At 47.9% G+C, this 21,526-nt stretch overlaps 1 protein-coding gene across 3 annotated transcripts in view; it reads right to left on the reverse strand.

The window, feature by feature from the left end:
* The window catches only part of NSF (N-ethylmaleimide sensitive factor, vesicle fusing ATPase), an 89,347-nt gene that overhangs the window by 12,305 nt on the left and 55,516 nt on the right, over positions 1-21,526 (reverse strand). For all 3 annotated transcript variants that reach the window (XM_065650935.1, XM_065650936.1, XM_065650937.1), the window contains exons 11-17: positions 21,180-21,254; positions 18,458-18,645; positions 14,621-14,716; positions 13,707-13,863; positions 12,436-12,569; positions 11,452-11,518; positions 11,186-11,265 (exon numbers count right to left, since the gene is read on the reverse strand). In XM_065650935.1, coding sequence (XP_065507007.1) covers positions 11,186-11,265; positions 11,452-11,518; positions 12,436-12,569; positions 13,707-13,863; positions 14,621-14,716; positions 18,458-18,645; positions 21,180-21,254 — 797 coding nt within the window. The remainder of the gene's footprint in view (positions 1-11,185; positions 11,266-11,451; positions 11,519-12,435; positions 12,570-13,706; positions 13,864-14,620; positions 14,717-18,457; positions 18,646-21,179; positions 21,255-21,526) is intronic.

Here is a 21,526-nt window from a genome sequence, read left to right on the forward strand (position 1 = left end):
AAATCTTTCAGTAATAGAAGTAGTTAAAAATCAGCCACGCAAGACAGGGATTAGATTCTAGAAGTCAGATTAATGCCACCAATTGTGCCCAAAAATTCCGGTACACAGATACACCCATACTCACAGCTCTCCTACCTCACCTTGCCTTCCAAATTCAGCATTATAAATAGCTGAAGCCTCACCAAATTTAAAAGCACGAGCAAACCAAAAGCTGAATTACAGATGGGAGAGCGGCCTGTGTTTAGAAACCCTGTGGGTACAGTGAATTCTCTGCCACTGCACAGGCAGTGCCGATGGTTCCACAGCTCATGCCTGAGGAGCAGAAGTTGCTGTAAATTCCACTTCCCATGGCTGGCGTGTTTGTACAAGGGACAGTCCCACGTCTGGCAGCCCCTGAGCTCAAACCCACAGCAACCCCAGTAACAGGTTTTATCAATAACAGAGCAACGAACGGGAAACATCACCTGCCAAAAAAATCACCTTCTGCTCGTTCATCTTGCAGGTGCCACCTCAATGCTATTTGAATTTTACCACGCGGGGTTCAGACACCGATAAATGTTGGCTGATGGACGGAGTTTTTGGGATTCTCAGCTGCGATCGGTCCCTTTTCCAGCTCAGCGCATGGGGAGCTGGCCAAGCATCCTCCTCACCTGCTGGACCACTCAGCCGGTGCTCAGAGACAGGGAGGAAAGTTCTGTATTTCGACTTCATGATGCACAACTCTGTTCATCATGATCACAAAAAAACCAAAACCTATTCCCACAGAGCAGCCAGGATGAATTTCCTAAGTGCTTTGCATTCTTTTGACAAAGAATAAAAACCTACTCAAACTTAACACGACTTTGATGAAGATGATGCATCTTGGCAGCGTTTGTCTGTTTTTCCCTAAGTGCCGTCGTGCTCACTGTTTTGTTGTGTTTGACGACACTCCTGTTCTGGGTAAGGGACAAGGAGAAAGCAACAGAACTGGTAACAAACTCAAGTTTTTAGCCCAAACCAGCAGAAGGAAGCGACACCGGGCAGGTTGGAACCAGAGCTTCACAGCAAGGCTCTGCAGGGAAAGCCCAGGGCAAGGCTTGGGGTGTGAACCATCACCTGCACCAAAATCACCAGCTCAGCCAGCGCTTCAGAGGGGGAATCCTCAGAAACTGGGCAATTCAATGGGGAAAAGCAGCCAATTCCTGGACTGACAACAGAAATCATAGAATCACGGGATGTTTTGGGTTGAAGGGCCCTTCCCAGCTCCCCCAGTGCCCCCCCTGCCGTGAGCAGGGACATCTGCACCAGCTCAGGTTGCTCAGAGCCCCGTCCAGCCTGGCCTGGGATGTCTCCAGGGATGGTTCAGCCACCACCTCTCTGGCCAACCTGGGCCAGGCTCTCACCACCCTCAGGGCCAACAATTCCTTCCTCATGTCCAGCCTCAATCTCCCTCCTTTAGTTTCAAACCATCACCCCTTGTCCTGTCACAACAGGCCCTGCTCAAAAGTCTGTCCCCATCTTCCTTCTCGGCCCCTTTTAAGCACGGAAAGGTCGCACTAAGGTGCACGTCCACCACTTTACAATTGCACGTTGCTTCCTTTTTTATAGTCATTGTGTGTAGCAAGGCCAGGAAAATATTTTATCATTTTCTAAGTTTGAGCCATATCTGAACAACTCGGTAAGATCTTGCACTTGACGACGGAAAGTGCGCTCAGTGGAGAGCAAACGAACGGGATTTGAGGAATTCAGAACTCCCTACGCTGAGGAACTCAGAAAGCCCCATCGGGGGCTCGTTTTCAGCCACAGCACTTAACAGACTGAGAAAAATAAATTCTTCTCAGCAACGGAAAAGATTTTTACCTACAAGAAGGCAAAATTTCAGTGATCTTCATCTTTGGAAGGGGCTGGTAAAACAGTCTAAACAGGCTTGGAACCCGCTGAGTCCCCAAGAACACATGAACCCCAGAACTGGGGTGCAAACACCTCAGACATTTGTGCTGATTTTACCACCCAAGGCCAAGGTTAAAAGGTGCCTCCAACTTGCTAAGATGCACTTGGGATAACAGCAGGTGTGACAACGGGGACAGGGACTATCAGCGCATTTGGAGAGAATTTCACTTCAATTCTGATTCACTTTGCTCTCGCGCTTGTTCTGTATTTCCTCAAGGCACTGTCCTCAGTGAGCTTTCGTTCGATTCATAAATAAGGCTGATATATCTGATATTATATATGCTATAACTCAGTAAAAAGTACAAGCCCCGTAAGGAGAACTAGTGCTATCTTATTCAAAAATTCTAACAAGCCGTGTACATGCTGTTAGGCGCCATGGAACAGTTTTCTCTTTATACAGGGAAAGTATCAGGGTACAAAGGACGCCAACGACAGGACCGAGAACAGAACCGAGACCTCCAAACACGCACCAACCCCTCTTGTAAGCACAAATCCACACCACGCTACACAAGCTATAGAAATTCTTTAAAAAAACCTGTTTATTATTGTATGCAACTCTCAAAATCCAGAACAGCTTGGGTAAGGGATTGTGTTAATAACAGTTTCCCTGTGAAATTTAAGCATTTTAGGGGAAAAAAAAAGTTCAGCTGCAGACAGCAAGGCAGAATCTGTGCCCAAAATACAGTGAACAGCGTGTGCAGCAGATAAAACACCATGGGGGGAATAACGACTTGCAGAAGAACTGCGTGAAGGACACTCGGCAAGTTTTTTGGTGTAGAGTGTTGTATCTGGGCAGGAACAACCCCAGGTTCCAGTACAAGTTGGGGAACGAGCTGTTGGAGAGCAGTGTAGGGGAAAGGGAGCTGGGGGTGCTGGGGACAGCAGGGTGACCATGAGCCAGCACTGTGCCCTTGTGGCCAGGAAGGGCAATGGGACCTGGGGGGGATGAGAAGGGGGTGGTCAGTAGGTCAGAGAGGTTCTCCTGCCCCTCTGCTCTGCCCTGGTGAGACCTCATCTGGAATATTGTGTCCAGTTCTGGGCCCCTCAGGTCCAGCAGGACAGGGAACTGCTGGAGAGAGTCCAGCGCAGCCACGAAGATGCTGAAGGGAGTGGAGCATCTCCCGTGTGAGGAAAGGCTGAGGAGCTGGGGCTCTGGAGCTGGAGGAGACTGAAGGGTGACCCATTCATGGGGATCAATATGGAAAGGGGGAGTGTCAGGAGGATGGAGCCAGGCTCTTCTGGGTGACAACCAGTGATAGGACAAGGGGCAATGGGTGCAAACTGGAACATGGGAGGTTCCACTGAAAGATGAGAAGAAACTTGTTCATGGTGAGGGCGCCAGAGCCTGGCCCAGGCTGCCCAGGGAGGTTGTGGAGTCTCCTTCTCTGCAGACATTCCAACCCGCCTGGACACCTTCCTGTGTAACCTCATCTGGGTGTTCCTGCTCCGGCGGGGGGATTGGGCTGGATGAGCTTCCGAGGTCCCTTCCAACCCCTGACATTCTGGGGTTCTGTGATCCCAAACTGGGAGGACGGGCTGACAAACAAGAGGCTGCGCTGCCATCCAGAGACCTGGACACACGGGGCTGGGCAGAGAAGAACCCAATGAAGTTCAACAAGGACAAGCGCAGGGTCCTGCACCTGGGGAGGAACAACCCCCAGCACCAGCACAGGGTGGGGGGGACCTGCTGGAAAGCAGCTCTGCACAGAGGACCTGGGAGTTCTGGGGACAACAGGGTCACCATGAGTCACCGATGTGCCCGTGCGGCCAAGAGGCCAACGGGACCTGGGGTGTGTGAGGAAGAGTGTGGGCAGCAGGGCAGGGAGGTGAATCCTCCCCCTCTGCTCTGCCCTGGGGAGGCCACGTCTGCAGAACTGGGTCCAGTGCTGGGCTCCCCAGTGTAAGAAGGACAAGGAATTACTGGAGAGAGGCCAGGGAGGGACACAAAGATGCTGAGGGGTCTGGAGCATCTTTGTGATGAGGAGACACTGAGAGAGCTGGGGCTGTTGAGCTGGAGAAGAGAAGCTGAGAGGGATCTGATCAGTGGGATCAATATCTCAGGGTGGGTGTCAGAGGATGGAGCAGACTCTGTTCAGTGGTGCCCAACGCCAGGGTGAGGGGCAACGGGCACAGACTGAAACACAGGAGGGACCATCTGAACATCAGGAGAAACTTCTTTCCTTTGCAACCCAAATCATTCTGTTATCCTGTGATGCAACCTGAGCAGCTTCTGCACTGACAAAGTCCATGCTTGATTATGACAAGTTTGGGATTTCATCAGAGACTAAAAGGTCTCGCCAGGAGAGGATGAATTAATAAGCAGCACAGAAATGTCATTAGTGGGTTTTACCTCCTGTAACTTCAGGTGTCCACGTACGATCTCACTCTCCGCACTTCCTTCTTGGTTAACAGAGCCCAGATGATTCAAACCTCCTCCCAGAAAAGCCGCCCACGCTCCGGACTCATACAGCAAACATTTCCTAAACAACGGGTTCGGGTGTAGAAAACCAACCCGCTGACAGCCACATTTAGTCAGATAAATCCCAAACCTGCTGTAAATCAGGCCAGCGGACAATTACCGCACACACGAAAATGACTGTAAATGACTTATTGCCATTTAGGAAAGCCACTGGAATGGCATTGTGGCAAGTCCTGTGAAAACGCCAGCTCAACGCTAAACCTTTCCCAAAATGCACTCAGGCATTTTTAGAATGGGAAAAGAATAAAAGTTATTATTCTACTGTACAAATCCAGGGTGCTCTTTAAGAGCTCGCCATTTCACACACAATTTCAAATACATCACCCAGCTGGAGAAATCAGAGGAAAGGAATAGGGATGGTCAGAAATACAAAATAACTTCGCTAAACAGACTCTGGGTAAATTGATGGGGGGTAAACAGAGAGGTCTATAAAATCATAGATGGTGTAGAGGAAATGAGGGGGGAAAATTGCTGTTTCTCAAGATAAAAACCAGGGAGCGCTGCACGAAATCATCAACCATTGGTTTTAAACTAAAGAAAAGGCGTTTGTTTTCGCCGTACGGTTCAGCTGAACGCAAGCAAGCGCGACACGAGGAACGGCAAACGCTGAACACGGTTCAAAAGCGACGGGCCAGGCTCAGAGAGGCCGGATCCACCAGCGATTTTTGGGTTTCTCCGTTAGGATCCGCGCTCAGGACCTGAACAGTCGACGACCGAACGTCTGAAAACTCCGCAGAACAGGCGGCAACTCTGCAAAACGGCGCTGAACATTTTTGAACGGCTCCACCCAAAACACACGGATCTTTTTGCTCTGCTTTCTTCAAAAGAAACGATGCGCTTCAACTTGCTACCGTTAAACTTGACCCGCTGGAAAACCAGTTACCGTAAAACAAGCCTAATCTCTGCTGTATCAATTACTAAATGAAGCATCAGGAGCCCCTCATACTTTTCAAGGTTTCAGGCAACTTGCTCAGCAAATGGGTGGAAAACGTACAAGTCAGAAATGTTTTGCCCCGGGCGTTAGCACAAAAGCACAAAAAGCCATCGAGTCAAATCCAACTGCTCTGCAGTGACAACACGAAACCACCGGGTTGATTCTTGCTGGTGTGAGATGTTTTGCTAAAGTGCCCTCGTTTCCACAAATATTCCCATTTTTCACAGAATCCCAGAATGTCGGGGGTTGGAAGGGACCTCGAAAGCTCATCCAGCCCAATCCCCCCGCCGGAGCAGGAACACCCAGATGAGGTTACACAGGAAGGTGTCCAGGCGGGTTGGAATGTCTGCAGAGAAGGAGACTCCACAACCTCCCTGGGCAGCCTGGGCCAGGCTCTGGCACCCTCACCGGGAAGAAGTTTCTTCTCGTATTTAAGTGGAACCTCCTGTGTTCCAGTTTGCACCCATTGCCCCTTGTCCTGTCACTGGTTGTCACCCAGAAGAGCCTGGCTCCATCCTCCTGACACTCCCCCTTTCCATATTGATCCCCATGAATGAGTCACCCCTCAGTCTCCTCTTCTCCAGCTCCAGAGCCCCAGCTCCTCAGCCTTTCCTCACACGGGAGATGCTCCACTCCCTCCAGCATCTTCGTGGCTGCGCTGGACTCTCTCCAGCAGTTCCCTGTCCTTCTGGAACTGAGGGCCCAGAACTGGACACAATATTCCAGATGTGGTCTCACCAGGGCAGAGCAGAGGGGCAGGAGAACCTCTCTGACCTACTGACCACCCCCTTCTCATCCCCCCAGGTCCCATTGCCCTTCCTGGCCACAAGGGCCCAGTGCTGGCTCATGGTCACCCTGCTGTCCCCAGCACCCCCAGCTCCCTTTCCCTACACTGCTCTCCAACAGCTCGTTCCCCAACTTATACTGGAACCTGGGGTTGTTCCTGCCCAGATGTAAGACTCTACATTTTCCCTTGTTCTATTTCATTAAATTTCTCCCTACCCAACTCTCCAGCCTGCCCAGATCTCGCTGGATGGCAGCACAGCCTTCCAGTGTCAGCCACTCCTCCCAGCTTGGTGCCATCAGCGAACTTGCTGATAGTACACTCAATTCCCTCATCCAAGTCGTTGATGAATATATTGAATAATACTGGTCCCAGTACTGACCCTTGAGGGACTCCACTACGTACAGGCCTCCAACTGGACTCTGCCCCATTGGCCATAACCCCGATTTCTATAGCAGCCACCGCAAAGGCCACGTGTTCCGTCTGTAGAGGATCAGGATTCAAGCTCAGCTTCCGAAAACCAGCCACGACATGAGTAACTACCAGGCAAGGAAGATCTTGGCTTTTCAACGGTTAAAGATCATTTGGTGTGTGACTCGTTACCGGGGCTTTACTCCCAGTTCTTCCATCAGCAGAGACCAGACGCAGGCACATCACTCCAGGCTGGATTCATCCAGCTCTGTTTTAGGCAATAAAATTGCCCCAGTTGGGAGCCCGAGGTCCCTCTACCCATGGGGACACCAGCAGAGCTGCAGGTCTCACCCCATTGCCTTCTAGAAGTGGCACAACCCCAGATTTCACCTCTCCACTAATAGGTTTTTATCTGAATAAAGGACACAATCATGCGGAGAACTATGGGATTCAAAGAGCAAAAGAGGAAATAGTTTTAAACTACCTTTTCAAGCATGATGAGGTTGATTTTTCTAGCACAGTATTCACTTCCTAACGGGCACCACGTTATCGCGTTGACTACTGAAGAGAAACTGGAACATAACAGAATTAAATAGGCTCTGCTACAAGCAAATGGAGTCTCAGCATGTCAGAGGAGTCTCACATTACAGAATTTCAGCGAATCTAACCAGCCCCAGGCAAGCGGAGCTGAGAGAGGCTGGAACAATGCAATAACCGAGCACTGGCGGATACCAAAGTGCCTCTCGGTCACCTGCCAGCGCTTCCCTCAACTTCGGACCCACGTATGTTTTTATGTATGTTTTTTGGGGTATCAACAATTCCTCCCATGTAACGGGAGAAAACACAATTCCCCAGGTTTACAAGTCTAAACGTAACATCGCTGTTGATGGGAGTTGCTGCCAATTCACACCGAGTGACGTGGAATCGGGGCGGCATCTGGGATTATCTCAAACAAGGAGATTATTCCCCTTCTTCCCCCCCCATCAACTTCTCAAAAATCGGCAAAATCCTCCAGCGTCGCGGCGGGGAAAGGGGCCGGGGGCCTCGGGAAGCAGCCCAAGGGCACCCCCACGAGCACCTCGCTAAGCCCGACACCTCGTGAGGCCACAAAGCGGGACGTCCAGCTCAGCGCCGGGGCCACGCGATGCTCTGTCGGCCCTGAGCCGATTGTCGGGCTTTTCAGGGGAGCCAGCGGGGAGCACATGTGAACCCGGCCGGGGAGCGTCCCTGGGCCCGTGTGACTCTGCATGTAGATGAAGCAGCTTCGGCTTTCGGAGCCGCCGCCACCGAGTTCTCAGCGAAGCCCCTTTTCTGCCGCCGGGCTCCCCGCTGCGCCGGCCCTTTTCAGGCTTTCCATCCCCCCCCAAGTCTCTTCTCCTGCACAACACAGGGAAACTTGATTGGAATAAAGACCCAGGAGAACATGGTTTATTTTCTTTCTCTCCAGTTTTTTTTAGAAAAGCTTTTTAATTGGCTTAAAAAAAGATGCTAAACAAAACGCAGTGTGTTTTCAGTCTTCTTGAACGAGTAGTAATAGATACCACTATTTAAGCATTGCTGAGTGTGAGATGTAACTGGGAATTTAAAGCAAACTCAGGAATGTTTCTCATTTCTTTACAGTCTAATGTGTCTACTCTCAAAACTTCTGCATGGCACAAACAACCCAGAAAACCAGAAGCTTCAAGTATTTGCTCTTCCCACACCGTGTTAAAATAATACAGGGAGAGGGGAGTCTGGGAAGCATCGTTCATACACCAATTCAGAGATATATACACCTCGATGCATAATTAATAAGATTTCAGCCCAGAAACACTCCTCTTGTACACACAGCCCGCAATAATTGTACACTGAAGCTGCTTGCAAATTAAGAACATTCTGCGAGTGATGTGACGACACCGGGTGAATACAAAATCCGAGCCAGGACGGGAGCGGTGGAGTCGCTTCGTTGTTCCCGTTTTTTAGCTTTTTAAACCAACTCGGTGTTTCAGGCGCCTCAGAGCAGTGAAAGGGTGAAGAGCCGGGTAGCTCTGCGGCCTCACCTGGAGCGTTCACTGTGTGCAGGGCTGGGGACACAGGGTAAAACGGAGATGAAGCTACTGGGGAGTGCCCAGAAGAGGCTACGAAGCTGGTGAAGGGTTTGGAGGGGAAGCCGTACGAGGAGCGGCCGGAGTCCCTGGGTTTGTTCAGCTGGAGCAGAGGAGACTGAGGGCAGAGCTCATGGGGCTGCAGCTTCAGCAGGGGAGCAGGAGGGGCAGGGCTGAGCTCTTCTCTCTGTGACAGTGACAGAACCCAGGGAACGGCAGGAAGATGTGCCAGGGGAGGGTCAGCTGGACACGAGGAAAAGGTTCTTCACCCAGAGGTGCTGGACACTGGAACAGGCTCCCCAGGGAGGTGTCCCGGCCCCAACCTGACAGTGTTCAAGAAGAGACTGGACAACGTCCTCAGACCCACGGGGTGACCTGTGGGGTGTCCTGTGCAGGGACAGGGGTCGGACTCCATGATCCTGCGGGTCCTTCCAGCTCAGGACACTCTGTGCTTCTAAGCTGTGTAGAACAGGGATTGTCTCCCCGGCACCTCTCAGCACAGGGACGTGTCCGGAGTCCCAGGACGCTCCATTTTTACAAGAAATGAACTTAAACTGTGAGCCCAATCCCACAGAAACTCGACTTGGTTTGACCTCATGGAGCATGTTAGTACCACTGACGCTATTTATGCACATTTAAGGCACGTATCTGCACCTCAAATTACACCAAACCCCCTGAAAACAGCCATCACTTCCAAATAAATTGCTCCCCAAGGGAACTACTCATCTCTGAGGGAACTTGGGAGGGTGTTGATTAACAAGCGGTTTATCTCCCAGGTGGGTTCCTCACTTGAGCTTAAAACCCCCAAGAGTCTCCATGCCCGAATTCAGTCTTTGTTGCAGTAAATACTCACAGTGGAAAAGGCCTTTTCCTGCGGGACTCGACCTCTTATACACCGTTGGGTTTTTTTAATTAAACAAAATCCCCACGTGCCACGATTATCACAGGGAACTCACAAACAGGCAAGAGAGAACTCGATCATCGGAACTGCCAAACGAGGTCAGCCCAAAGGGTCTAACACAATGTCCTAATTTCCACAGTAACCAACAGTGGACACTTACAAAAAAAAAAAAAAAAGAAAAAAACCCCTCACATCATCAATCAAACAGTGACATTTCCTCAGAAAACCCTCTACCCTTCAACAATTTATGGCTTAAGTCACCATAATATTGGCTGTCAAGCCAAAGTCTTCCAGCCTCAAGGGCATTTCAGACATTGCAAAGCACAAATCTCCAGCAACATGCATGAACTTGGCAAATATCTGAGAGTCTCAGTCCTGCATCCTGCGTTCGGGGGACGCAGCCGCCAACAAAAGTGCATCTAACAGCGAAATATTCAGAGGACGCAATGATAAAATGGACAATTTCATATTTTAAGATCTTCCGACAACTGAATCAAATCCAGTCGTGTTTTCCTCTCTGGATTTCTGGGAACAACCATTGCCTGGTACTGGGAAATACCCAGCAATAGGTTATATGAGAATATATGAGAATATAACCTATATAGGTTATGTAAGAACGTAACTTATACCGGTTATATGAGAGTATAACCTGTATCTCAATGATTACATGAGATGGTGACGATCAGAAATGGTTGTGCTGCTGCACAGCAGCAGCCGCTCTGTTCCAACCCACAGGACGACAGAATCCCAGTGTCATGGTACAAACCTCACGTGGCACAGAAAACTCACTGGGGAAAAAAAAAAAAAAATCTTTGTTCTCCCAGGCTGACGGTCACAAAGGGAACTTCAGGACTTGTGGTGTCACAGTTTAGTTCAGTATTTGAAAGGTCTTTTCACCGGACCCTCTAACGGTAGCAATATTCACACGTACGTTACTGTTTCCAGGATATTAAAAGTGACCAAAAAATGGTGTTCATCCAGGCTGGGCTTCTCTGCCTTTCCTGACACCAACTTTCAAGGTTTTCCTGTTAGTGTGTTATTTATTCATGCAGGTACTTTGCAGCACACGGCAGAATTCCAGCGAACGATGGGAAAAACAGCAAACATTGCCTGTTTGTCTCATTATCACTTGTGATGTTCATAAACCTCATCAAGGCAGAAAGTGCAAACAGACAGGATCAGCATGAGATGTAAAACCTTGAGCGTTCCTCACCCATTGTGATTACCGCCTGATAATTTCAAATTAAAACCCTGACATCCACAATCGTGCATTGCTCCGAAATCGATTTCTACACAAGGAGGGAGCACACGGTTGAGCCAGGGCTTGATTTGGACCGACCCGTTCCTTAGTTAAGCAGAAAGCAGACGGCTCGCAGGTTGAAGGTTGAACTTGGTGAAGGTTAAACTCTTTTCCTTAGCCAGCATTTCTAGGGCTAACTGCAGAAGATTCAGCCTTAAGTAATTAGATAATGAAAGCCGAGTCCTTTGTGGTTATCCTAGAAATGTCTAACTGAGGGAGCAGCGGCAGGCCGGGATTAACTTAACTGAATCGGAGACAATAGCGCTAATACCACGGGCAGCACAGGCACTATCAGCCAGACACAAAGCCCTCCCTGCCAAAATCCTGCATGAACGGGGCATCTCGCCCCTCGATCACTCTTACCTGAGGGGGAGCCTTCTTCAGCAGTACAAGAAGAGCTTGCAACACCAGATTAGAGAACCGTGGTCCGATTGGGACATAATCTGAAATGAAAAATGCATTTTAATGCCCAGCACGTGCACGTTGAAGCCACTTCGCCGTACCAAAACCAGTTCAAGGCTCCCAAAGTAAATGGTGCCAGATCATTTCTGGCTTGCAGTATTTCAATACTGCAAATATTTCAATATTTCTGCGCAGCAACGTCACTTGTTCTCATCATCCCAACTCACCTAGAAGTCTCTCAATGTCGTCCACGACGACACAGCTGAGCTGGGACTTGTACGCGTCATCAAAGATCTGAAAAACAGCAAAACGACTCATTGGTAAATCTCGGCTGCAAAATTGCAACAGTCACGATAGGACCTGTTGACGTGCTTTTAAGTAAACACAGCAGTATTTAGAGGAATAAACAGATAATGAAAAAGGTAAGTACCAAGAGACTAGAATCCACCTGCATTTCACAAAACACTCAACAAATTCAGAGCTCAGTTTTGTTCATCATCCCGCACACTTGGTAAAAAAGCCAGTTGCCCTGTGTTTAATTGTAAGCAGTGGACAAAACAGAGCAGCATCCCTCTGGTTTTGGGAGCTAGTGCAATATTGATAAAATAACAACATGCACACAAATCCCCCCAAATTGTACCACAATTAGAATGTAAATTACAAACTGGGCTTCCAGCTCTGAGCACATTGCTTCTCCTAGAAACTGTGCGATCCTGCACCACACTGAGCTGAGAGTAACATTTCCCTTCATGCTTCATTCAGCATCATTCAGCCAGAGGAATAAGCGCTGGCTTGTTTCAGTAAGTGGGTATTTGAGATTATTTAAGATGTTCGATTTGTTTGCATTCCCCCTGCTCCTCAAGTCATTAAAAGTCTTTTTTAGCAAAACGCTGCCCCCTCAAAACTGGTCCTGGTGTTATTCGGGCAGGATCTGTTCTCTCCAAGTGCAACCCCAAGCCCTTCCTGCCTTTGCGGACAGAGCTCCGGACCTGCTCATCGTGGGCCTGCGATTGCACATCGGGCCAAACTGGGCCAGAGCCTGGAAATTTTCCCACAAAAACCTTCGTTCAATTTTCTAAATAAATGTACGCACAGGAATTTAGGACCTCCAAAGAGCAGAAAACACAATCACAAGGGTAATTTGCTTTTCCATCCACTAGACAACATATAATGTGACTGTGGTCAAGCAAAAGAGGAGGACACGTAAGTACCTTCTTCATGGCCTGGCACTTGGCGGTTTCAGAAAATCCGATCATCTTATCAGGAGAGCAGATCTTGATAAAGGGAAAGTTGGATTCTTCTGCTATTTTTGCTGCTAAAGCAGTTTTCCCACTGTGGGGGGGACCTGAAACAAAGGACAAGTGTAACGAAAGAACAAGGGAGAAAACAGCTCTGGTCAGGCTCAGCGTGGATGATATTTCAGCATGTTTCTAACCTCATCCGGCAGTACCTGCATCTGGAAATGAGCTTTTTTCCTACTTGCAGAAGGAACACACTGACTCCCAGTGCAAGCCAGTCCTCCAGGTTAAGGAAATCAATGCAACCATTTGGCCACGTACAGACCGATTTGCCATGAAACCAGCACAAAAGACGACGTTACACGTTTTGTAGGACTGGCCACTGCACCAAAACCAGCATGTGTTTGTATTTTGCAGAAACTTCTTGAACTACGTTTATGCCCCTTCTAAATACAATTTCTGCAGGTACGGTGGCAAACGAGTCAACAGCACGACTGCCAGGTCAATATTGACACAGACAACTTGGTATTTGCCTGAATTCACAACAGAATAATTCAAACAGAGGCCAAAGACACATCTTAATCCGTACACTCGATACAAATCAATCTGCAGCACAAGCAAGTATTGCGTCCAGTGATATCTTGGCCACAAGCACTCAGAATTATTCAGGGGATCAACCCACAGTTCATTTCAAAGCTACAGACCACTGAGCAATAGTGGAAACCCGCATTTTTTTATTTCAGGAGAAGAAAGATGGAAGCGCTAAATAACAAATTCTACTCCGGTATCCACAATGTAGATATTTGAACTAGTTTTTTAGACTCTTCGTAGCCAAAAGCAGCCCAGACAGAGGGCAATCCAGCCCTTCAGTGTGCCCAGAGCAACTGCTGTTTGAACTAGGCTCATTGCATTGATGAGCTCTCCAGTGACCTCCAAGAGAATTTAGACGTGTAACTCAGCCAGACGGGTTAGCACCGTAAAACACTCACCTGTGGGCTATTAACTGGGCACATTCCCTTCTCCATTGTTCCAAGAACAAGATTTCCCTTCGGCTGAGAAGCCGGTTTGAATATCTAAAGCAACTTCACCCAAGTAAACTGAAAGAGACCAATTCTATTTTTCCTCCCATGTGTTTCTTTCATGTGCAGTCACAGAATATGAGAGAGGACCACCTGGACACTCGATAGGAATAGTTTAAAGAAGTCACTAGTGGGTTTTTATATGTATGTTTTCCTTAAATTTACCTTCCAGAAGGACGCTAACCAAAGGAGTGCGGTCACTGTTCTTGGTTTGCTGAACAAGCAGCTCCCCGTCATCCAACACCCTCGTTACCGGATCACCCCATTTAATAATTCCATTCATGATGTAGCTCGCATAGTCTTCCTGGTTGGTTCCAAACGCCTACATTAAGAGAGGGAACAGCTATTTTACCCAGAAATTTTGCAACACATCAGAAAAACATGAAATAAGACTCTGGAAGATGCTTAAGTGACACAGTTGGTACTGGGAGACCCACTGGTGACAACCACTGGCACCAGGGGAGGTTTAGATTGGATATTAGGAAAAAATTCTTCCCAGAAAGGGCTGTCGGGCATTGGAACAGGCTGCCCAGGGCAGTGCTGGAGTCACCATCTCTGGAGGGGTTGAAAAGGCGTTTAGATGAGGTTCTTAGGAAGGTGGGTTAGTGCTAGAGTTGGATTATGGTTGGACCTCACAATATCTTCCAACCGAAATGATTCTATTCTATTCTATTCTAAGATTTCAGTTCAAAGGACTGAGTGCTGCTGAGGATCGTGCACATTCAGAAACATCTTTTCATGCACCCTCTAAACAAATTCTAATCAGCACAAGTTGCCAACAGGTTCTGAACTCCCACCATTTAAAAACAATTCTCAAAAACGAGGCTTAAGCCTATTCGGGTCCATATGAAAAGTGCCATCCTGGAGCAGCCTAAAAGGGAGAATGCACACGCAACATGGGGAAGAAATTCCAAGTTGCTTTCTTTATTTGCTCTGCTCCTTTTCATGAGTCTTACGTGCAAGACAAGGTCCGCAGCACTGCGCACCAAACACTGCTCGTCTGATCCCAGAAACTGCTGCCTCGTGTCATTAACTGCACCGGGTGACTCTACTACAGGAGTTACACAGCGCCTACTCACTGGTTTAATGTCGTTCTCCAAAGACGCAAAGAAGTCTCCTCTCGTCACACGCAAGCTCTCTGCCTTCTCCATATCCACTTCCACTTTGTTGCTGGCCTAATAAAGGCAATTAAAAAAACCCCTGAAGTCCAGCAGAACTGCACACGACCACTTATTAATATATAGGTTCCCTTTATTACAGGGAACCATTCTTTCCATGTAGAGGCTATAGAAACAATTCTTCGTTCTGCTGTCTGGGTGCTGCGGGGGAAAGGCATGAAGCTTCCTTCATGGTGTGACTTTTCTCAGAAAGACAAATTAAAGTTTGGTGTAACTCGGCTCGGAATCCACCCACCCCACCTTTGGCAACCAAGCCAAAAATAAGAACCATTCACACATCTCTGTTTCAGGAGGTTTAGTTTTCTATTCAAACCACGCACTCTTCTCTCCCTACAAGAAAGTCTTTAAGGGGATTGGTAAATATTAGATTTCTTTCTGCTTTATCTTTAATTGCTTCGCTTCAACCAAATCCATGAATCTTCCCAAGGCAGCGCTGTGGGTGTTACTTGGAATAAATCACCTGCAGTTCACTCGGCTCAGCCTGTACTCCTTTTGAAATGAAAAGCGGCGCCTTTTTCCTTCTGCCATTCCCGAACCGTCCAGTAACACTTAAAAACTAACGACTGGGAGCAAATCCACAGCATGGACAGACCCAGTGCAACGTCCTCTTGTAAATCACCTCTTGGTTACAACAACAGAGGCAGCACCAGGAGCGGAGCGAGGAGAGGGTTTGAGTTCGTGGAAAGACGGAGACTTTATTCAGACGTCTGCGGGGTTTAACCCAGCTGCGGACGCATTTCTGAGCGCGGCCGCAGCTCCGCTCACCGGGATTATTTGTAGATCTGCAAGTCCATTGATTGCCTTGGGCAGCAATCAAGGAATTAAATGGATTTCGAAGCCCCTTTCCCGCTCAGCAGCGCACAGACCCGGCTCTTACAGACTAATCCTGCGGGCGCAGCCGCTGAGGATCCCGCGGAGTTGGAGATAACCAGAAAAAGGATTAGTCACAAGAGGGGCAGAAGTTGATCTGTGCAAAGCAATCCATCTCGCTGGCAATTTTTAAGTAGCACAGAAATGAGGCAAAAGATCTTAATTCTTTTCCAAAGTGCAGCCTGGAAAGGCTTTGGATACCCCAGTTATACTGTAGCAAGCTTCTCTAGATTCCAAGAGTCATTTTCATGGAAAGTTACCTGAGTTTTATAACACCACCTGCTTCTACCTGAGACCATAATGGCCCTACATGATCTGGTACAAAATGAGGGATTTCAAGGGCTTTCTTCGCCTGAGACCAAGGTGATGGGCGAGTCAATAACTCTGACCCCCAAAGACGTGTCTCGGAGACGTCCCCTCCTGATGCGGGTGATCTACAAGGAGAGCGCTTGGCCATGGGAAGGAAAAAATAATGATAAAAATAATGGCATTACGCTTGTCTTGTTGAGCAGCAAAAGCAGCTTCTAATGAGCAGCTCAGGAACGCAGACTGGCCAGTAACACCGTTACAAATAATTATAACCAGAGATGCTGAAATGAGAGTCCCTCCGCAAAAACAGAAATACAGGATGCCAGAGATATCCAAGTAGTGGATCTCTGCAGAGGGAAGTGAAGGTACTTGAAACTCTACTAATATATTCCTGAAATTGTTTGTACGCTTCAAAATAGGAGGTTTTTCTTTCTCAGCCTTTAATGAGTTACACGTTTTCATTTTTAACACACACGCTTTGACAGATTATCAGAAGAGTTTAAATGATTCAGAAGAATAATGCCCCTTGATTTTCCATCTCTGCTCCTGCGTCTCGCAGGTGCTTCTGAAAACTAGGTCAGGCCTATGATGTATATTTTAAATTTTGCAGAGAGAATAAAACACCTTAGTGCATCATTTGGCTGAGGACGCCTTCAGAATAAGCAAGAATAATATCCAAAAATACCATGTCAAAGTGTTTGAGGAGAGAAACAAAGCGTGGCCGCTTCACGTTTGGAACACACATACATACATATATTATTAAGACGTCAATCACACGCCGAGCGGAAGGAGGGGCTGCTCTTTGCATTCCTGCATTGCCGTTTTCTCTTCTCCCACTGTGACATTTTGGCACAACAGGGAATAAATATGTCAGAACACTAACAGTCCCCAAACTCCCCCAAAATTCTAGCACACAAATAACATCAACTATAAGCAAAATTAATTATTTAAGGAAAACGTTGCAAAGGGATGAAAATGCCTCCAGAGGTGCTGATTTTTTTTTTTTTGAGACAGAACACATGAAGATTAGAAACTGTTGATGTCTTAGTTTTTTTTTCTATGGGAAACAATAACTTTTAGAGTTTTATGGCTATAAAACAAAAATTAGCTTCATATTCAAGGCCGAACAGGCTTTTAACTTAAAAATAAACCAGTGCTGTGGAATTGATGTCGAAGACTTTTCTCTGCAGCGATTCACAGCAGTTCTTGGCCACCGGAGCAAAGGGGCTGCGTCTTTCAGCCTCCTCCTTCACAAACTAATCATCTTGTATTTCAACACCAGCAAATACTGTGGTTTGCATCTGGATTTATAATAACCTGACATTTCCCGGTCCTTAAATCCCATCTGGTTGAAGATCCACCGACCCCGTCACCAGCGGACACGGGGAAGCGAGACAACACTCGTCGGGAACAGCGGGAGCCGCGAACTCGTCACATCTCTGCGACACCGAGACGATCACCAAGCGAGTTCTGCTTTGAAATGGAAAATATTGTACGAGCTCCTTCTGAATCCCACCAAGATTTTAGCGTCAGTGACACCTTGGAGCAAAGGTTCCTTCCACGGCTCGATCCTCCACACAACACACGTCACCTTTGCTTTGCTTCGATGGTCCCACTGGTGCTGTTTGCTGAGTTGTACTGAACGGTCGTTCCCCAGTCCCGGCTTGCAGCCCACTCCTGATTTCACACACTTCTCAGAACCTTTCACTGTATTTGTTGCAGGCTGAGAAGTCCCGCTCTAACCATTCTGCCAACGAAACCCCCCATAGCTCCGAGCTCTCCTGCTGCCCTTCCATACCCTTGTTCTACCAAAACCTTCCTAGGACCGCCCGGATTCAAACGAACTCAGGATTTTATCCACGACGTAACCACAGCCTCACCTGTGCTCTGCATTCCTCTCCTCATAAATTCTAATGTTGCGTTTGCTTTTTTCAGCGATAAGGACTGAGCTGATATTTCAGGATCATTATAACTCCAAGAACTCGACCCCGGGTCCGTCCCTATCACTGCTTATACCTTCCTGAAGCTTCTCTCCCTGGTGCCCGCTTCAATTCACTGACTACATCTTGTGCACTCACATTAATTCCAATTCCTTCTGCAGTTTTCCACAGGCGGCCTTTGTCTTTATGACCGCAAACCAGCTCTGAGCTTGTAACCTCACTTTTCCCTGCTCTTTACACATCATTTTTGAACATATCAAGCTGCACAGGCTCCAGCAGAGATCCCTCCGGTGTGACGGGCTGGTCTCACTTCCACTTCTCATCTCCCGGGTCCAACCCATAAACTGAGCTCAAGACTTTCAGTTTTTATCAAAACAGGCTGACAAACAATCACCTTCCACTCCCACTGAGCTACACAAGAGCCACTTTGTGGTCAGGAGATGGAAGAGGTAATTCAGAACCATGTTAAAGCCCAGTGAAAAGCTGCTGTCCACAGGAATTTCATCTCCTAAAGCGTGCTGAGATGCCACTACCCATTCAGAAGGAAACTTTCAAGAAAAGACTCCTAACATAATTATTTTTCCCTTTTTTTGCCCCAGTGAGAGGCGACAGCACTGACCTTAATGTGCCTGTTCATAGCAGTCGACTGAGCAGCTCGAACTAAACCTTCTAACTCGGCACCGCTGAAGTTTTTAGTCTCAACAGCCAGCTCTGCGATGTCCACGTCCTCAGCCAGCAGCTGATGCTCCCGCATCCGCACCGTGTGGATGTGAAGGATCTGAAATCGGCCCTTCTCGTCTGGCAAGCCTGAGATTTAAACAGAACTCGTGTCATCTGGCGCCTCGGCACAGCCACGGCAGCAAAGCCTTTCCGTCCCCTCCACCATCCTACCTCCAAAGGCTCTTTCTCATCGTGAGCAATTCATTCTTGCAAGTAGAATATCTGACGATGCTTTTTGTATGAGCACGTTCAATCACACTAATTGCCCTAGGCAAATTGATTAGCAAATCGGAGAGGAAAAGTGAAACGTTTGGTTTCTTTCCTCAGGGTTCCTCCACGTTGGTTGCTCTCAGACTTGCAGACCAGGAATTCACCTCACGCAAAGACAATGTGGTCAGCCCCTTGGCAGCCCTAAACCCAGATCCCACATGGAAATTATCATAGAATCGTGGAATCATAGACTAGTTTGGTTTCAAAGGGACCTTGAAAGATCTAGTCCACTCCCCCTGCCATGGGACATCTATCTCTAGATGAGGCTGCTCAAAGTCTTGTCCAACCTGACTTTGGACACTTCCAATGATGGGGCATCCGCAGCTTCTCCGGACAACCTGTTCAGCGCCTCGCCACCCTTATCCTAAAATATTTATTCCTTATATCCAATCTAAACCTCTCCTCTGTCAGTTTAAACCCATCACCTCTTGTCCTATCGTAACAGGTCCTGCTCAAAAGTCTGTCCCCATCATTCTTCTCAGCCCCTTTTAAGCACTAAAAGGCCGCACTAAGGTCTCCCCGGAGCTTCTCTTCTCCAGCTGAACCCCCCAGCTCTCTCAGCCTGTCCTCCCAGCAGAGCTGGTCCAGCCTCAGGTCATTTCTGGGGCTCCTCTGGACCAGCTCCAGAGCGTCTACAAGGAATTGAAGGATTCAGTAAAGAAACTGTGTTTTAGGGATGGAGATGACAGGACGAGGGGAAGCGGCCTCAAGTTGCGCCGGGGGAGGTTGAGGTTGGGTCTGGGGAACAATTTCTTCCCCAAAGGGCTGTGGGGCATTGGAACAGGCTGCCCAGGGCAGTGCTGGAGTCACCATCCCTGGAGGGGTTGGACAGATGGAGATGAGGTTCTCAGGACACGGGGCAGTGCCAGGAGTGGGTTACGGTTGTACACTTGAGGGTCCCCTCCAACCTAAATGATTCTATGATTCTTGCACGCAACAAATGCATTCGTCTCAAGTCTGCAGCACATTTCAGTCTGTCTGTGCTCCACAAGATTTTCAAATCCCAGCTGGTGCTCTGGTTGATCTCCAGCCCCCCCGTCTCAGACGCTCTGCACACCCAGTCCCGCCTGATGTCAAGTGTTTCCTTCGGCACCCAAGAACAGAATTAACTGGGGCAGCCGCTCCCTGCCCGGTGCCTCCGTGCCCAGCAGCCTCCCTTCTTCATTCCTTCTTTTGCCTAAAAATCTTTCCTTTTCAGTTATTACAAAAACTCTTCCCTGTTTCTAGCTGTTTCAAAGAGTGATGAGAAGGATAAGAGGATCTTTAAGGATAAGAGAAAAAAAATCCCCAGCGAGCTCTTGAGATTACATTGGTAGATCAGATTTCAAGAGTGTCCCCACAGTTCAGATCAGCACAGACATCTACGGTTTTTCCTGCCAATCTAGTATGACATCATACGATTGTGGGGGTTATATGGACATTTCCATCTAATTTTCTGCAATTAAAAGGAAACAGACCATGTTAATACTCACGGCCATGCCTGCTCCTTTTTCTGTGATTCTCTACAGTTTAAGAATTTTTACCTCTACAAGTCAGTGCCTGGCTCAGAGCATAAAAATATTTTGTGACATTTCCATCTGTGGAAGATTAGAGGAAGATGTTTTATGAGCTCTTCCAAATTACACATCTGAAATTGCCTTTCCAATCTTCAAACACGGATCTCAACCCATTTGAGTTTCTCAATGCCAGCCAGGATCATTGAGGTTTTAATCAGTCCCAGGCTATTCTCCAGGCAAACTCTCTCCTGTGAGCTGTTAAGCTCAGAGCCGAGCCCCGCGGTCCTGTCACCTTTACGCTGCACCATGATCTTTACTGATCAAACTTCTGATCGCCAAGTCAGAGACTTGTTTTCATGAATCTAAGACGATCTGGGCTTAATTTCTTAATAAATCCTACATTATCGGATACTCCATTATTTAATCCGCGTTGGTGTCAGGCAGATGTATACAATTAGAAAAGTCCCTTAAGTGACTTTTCCAGCTCAACAGAATCAATAGCTAACAGAGCTCACTTTCAGTTCTGCTGATGCAAATATCCAGACCTGCTGATTTCAGAAGCCAATATCCAACAACACTGAATATTTGCAGTTTTTGCAGTGAAGTCACCGTTACCACTTCATGCAAATGAAATGATCTGCGCTTCCTACGAGCCAAGAGCTGCTCGCACGCTGTACGTTCCTGCTCTGCAGGTACAACAGTTCCGCAGTTTCCACCCAGGAATGATGTGGTGCCATTACTTGGCTCCTTTAATTCATGAAGTTTAGCATCCATGCCATCCTGGTTAACTGATCACACTATTACATATATCTGCCTGTACCTGTGAGGTTCATTGCAATCCGCCGGCTTGCTTACCAATCTCCATTTTCACCTCCAGTCTTCCTGGTCTCAGCAGAGCCTCATCAATCAGGTCAGGTCTGTTGGTCATTCCTAAATTCAAAGGTAAAACCAAAAATCCGCATTATCTGAGCTCACCAAGTAGGTCTCCGACCCCTGAATACAGCCCATAGAGCTAAGAAAATACCTCAAAGAGTCTCAAGAAAACAGATAAAAGATACTAATCTCCAGAAAGATTAGGAAAGCTTTGATTACTTCATAGCAACAGGATCAAACCTGGGTGTGTGACCGTATCTGCAGGGTTCCTGGCGTCACAACAGCCAGAGAAGCCCCACTCCTTCCCATGCAGAGACATCAACGCACAT

Source organism: Caloenas nicobarica, chromosome 24 (assembly GCF_036013445.1).
Source record: "Caloenas nicobarica isolate bCalNic1 chromosome 24, bCalNic1.hap1, whole genome shotgun sequence".
Lineage (NCBI taxonomy): Eukaryota > Metazoa > Chordata > Aves > Columbiformes > Columbidae > Caloenas > Caloenas nicobarica.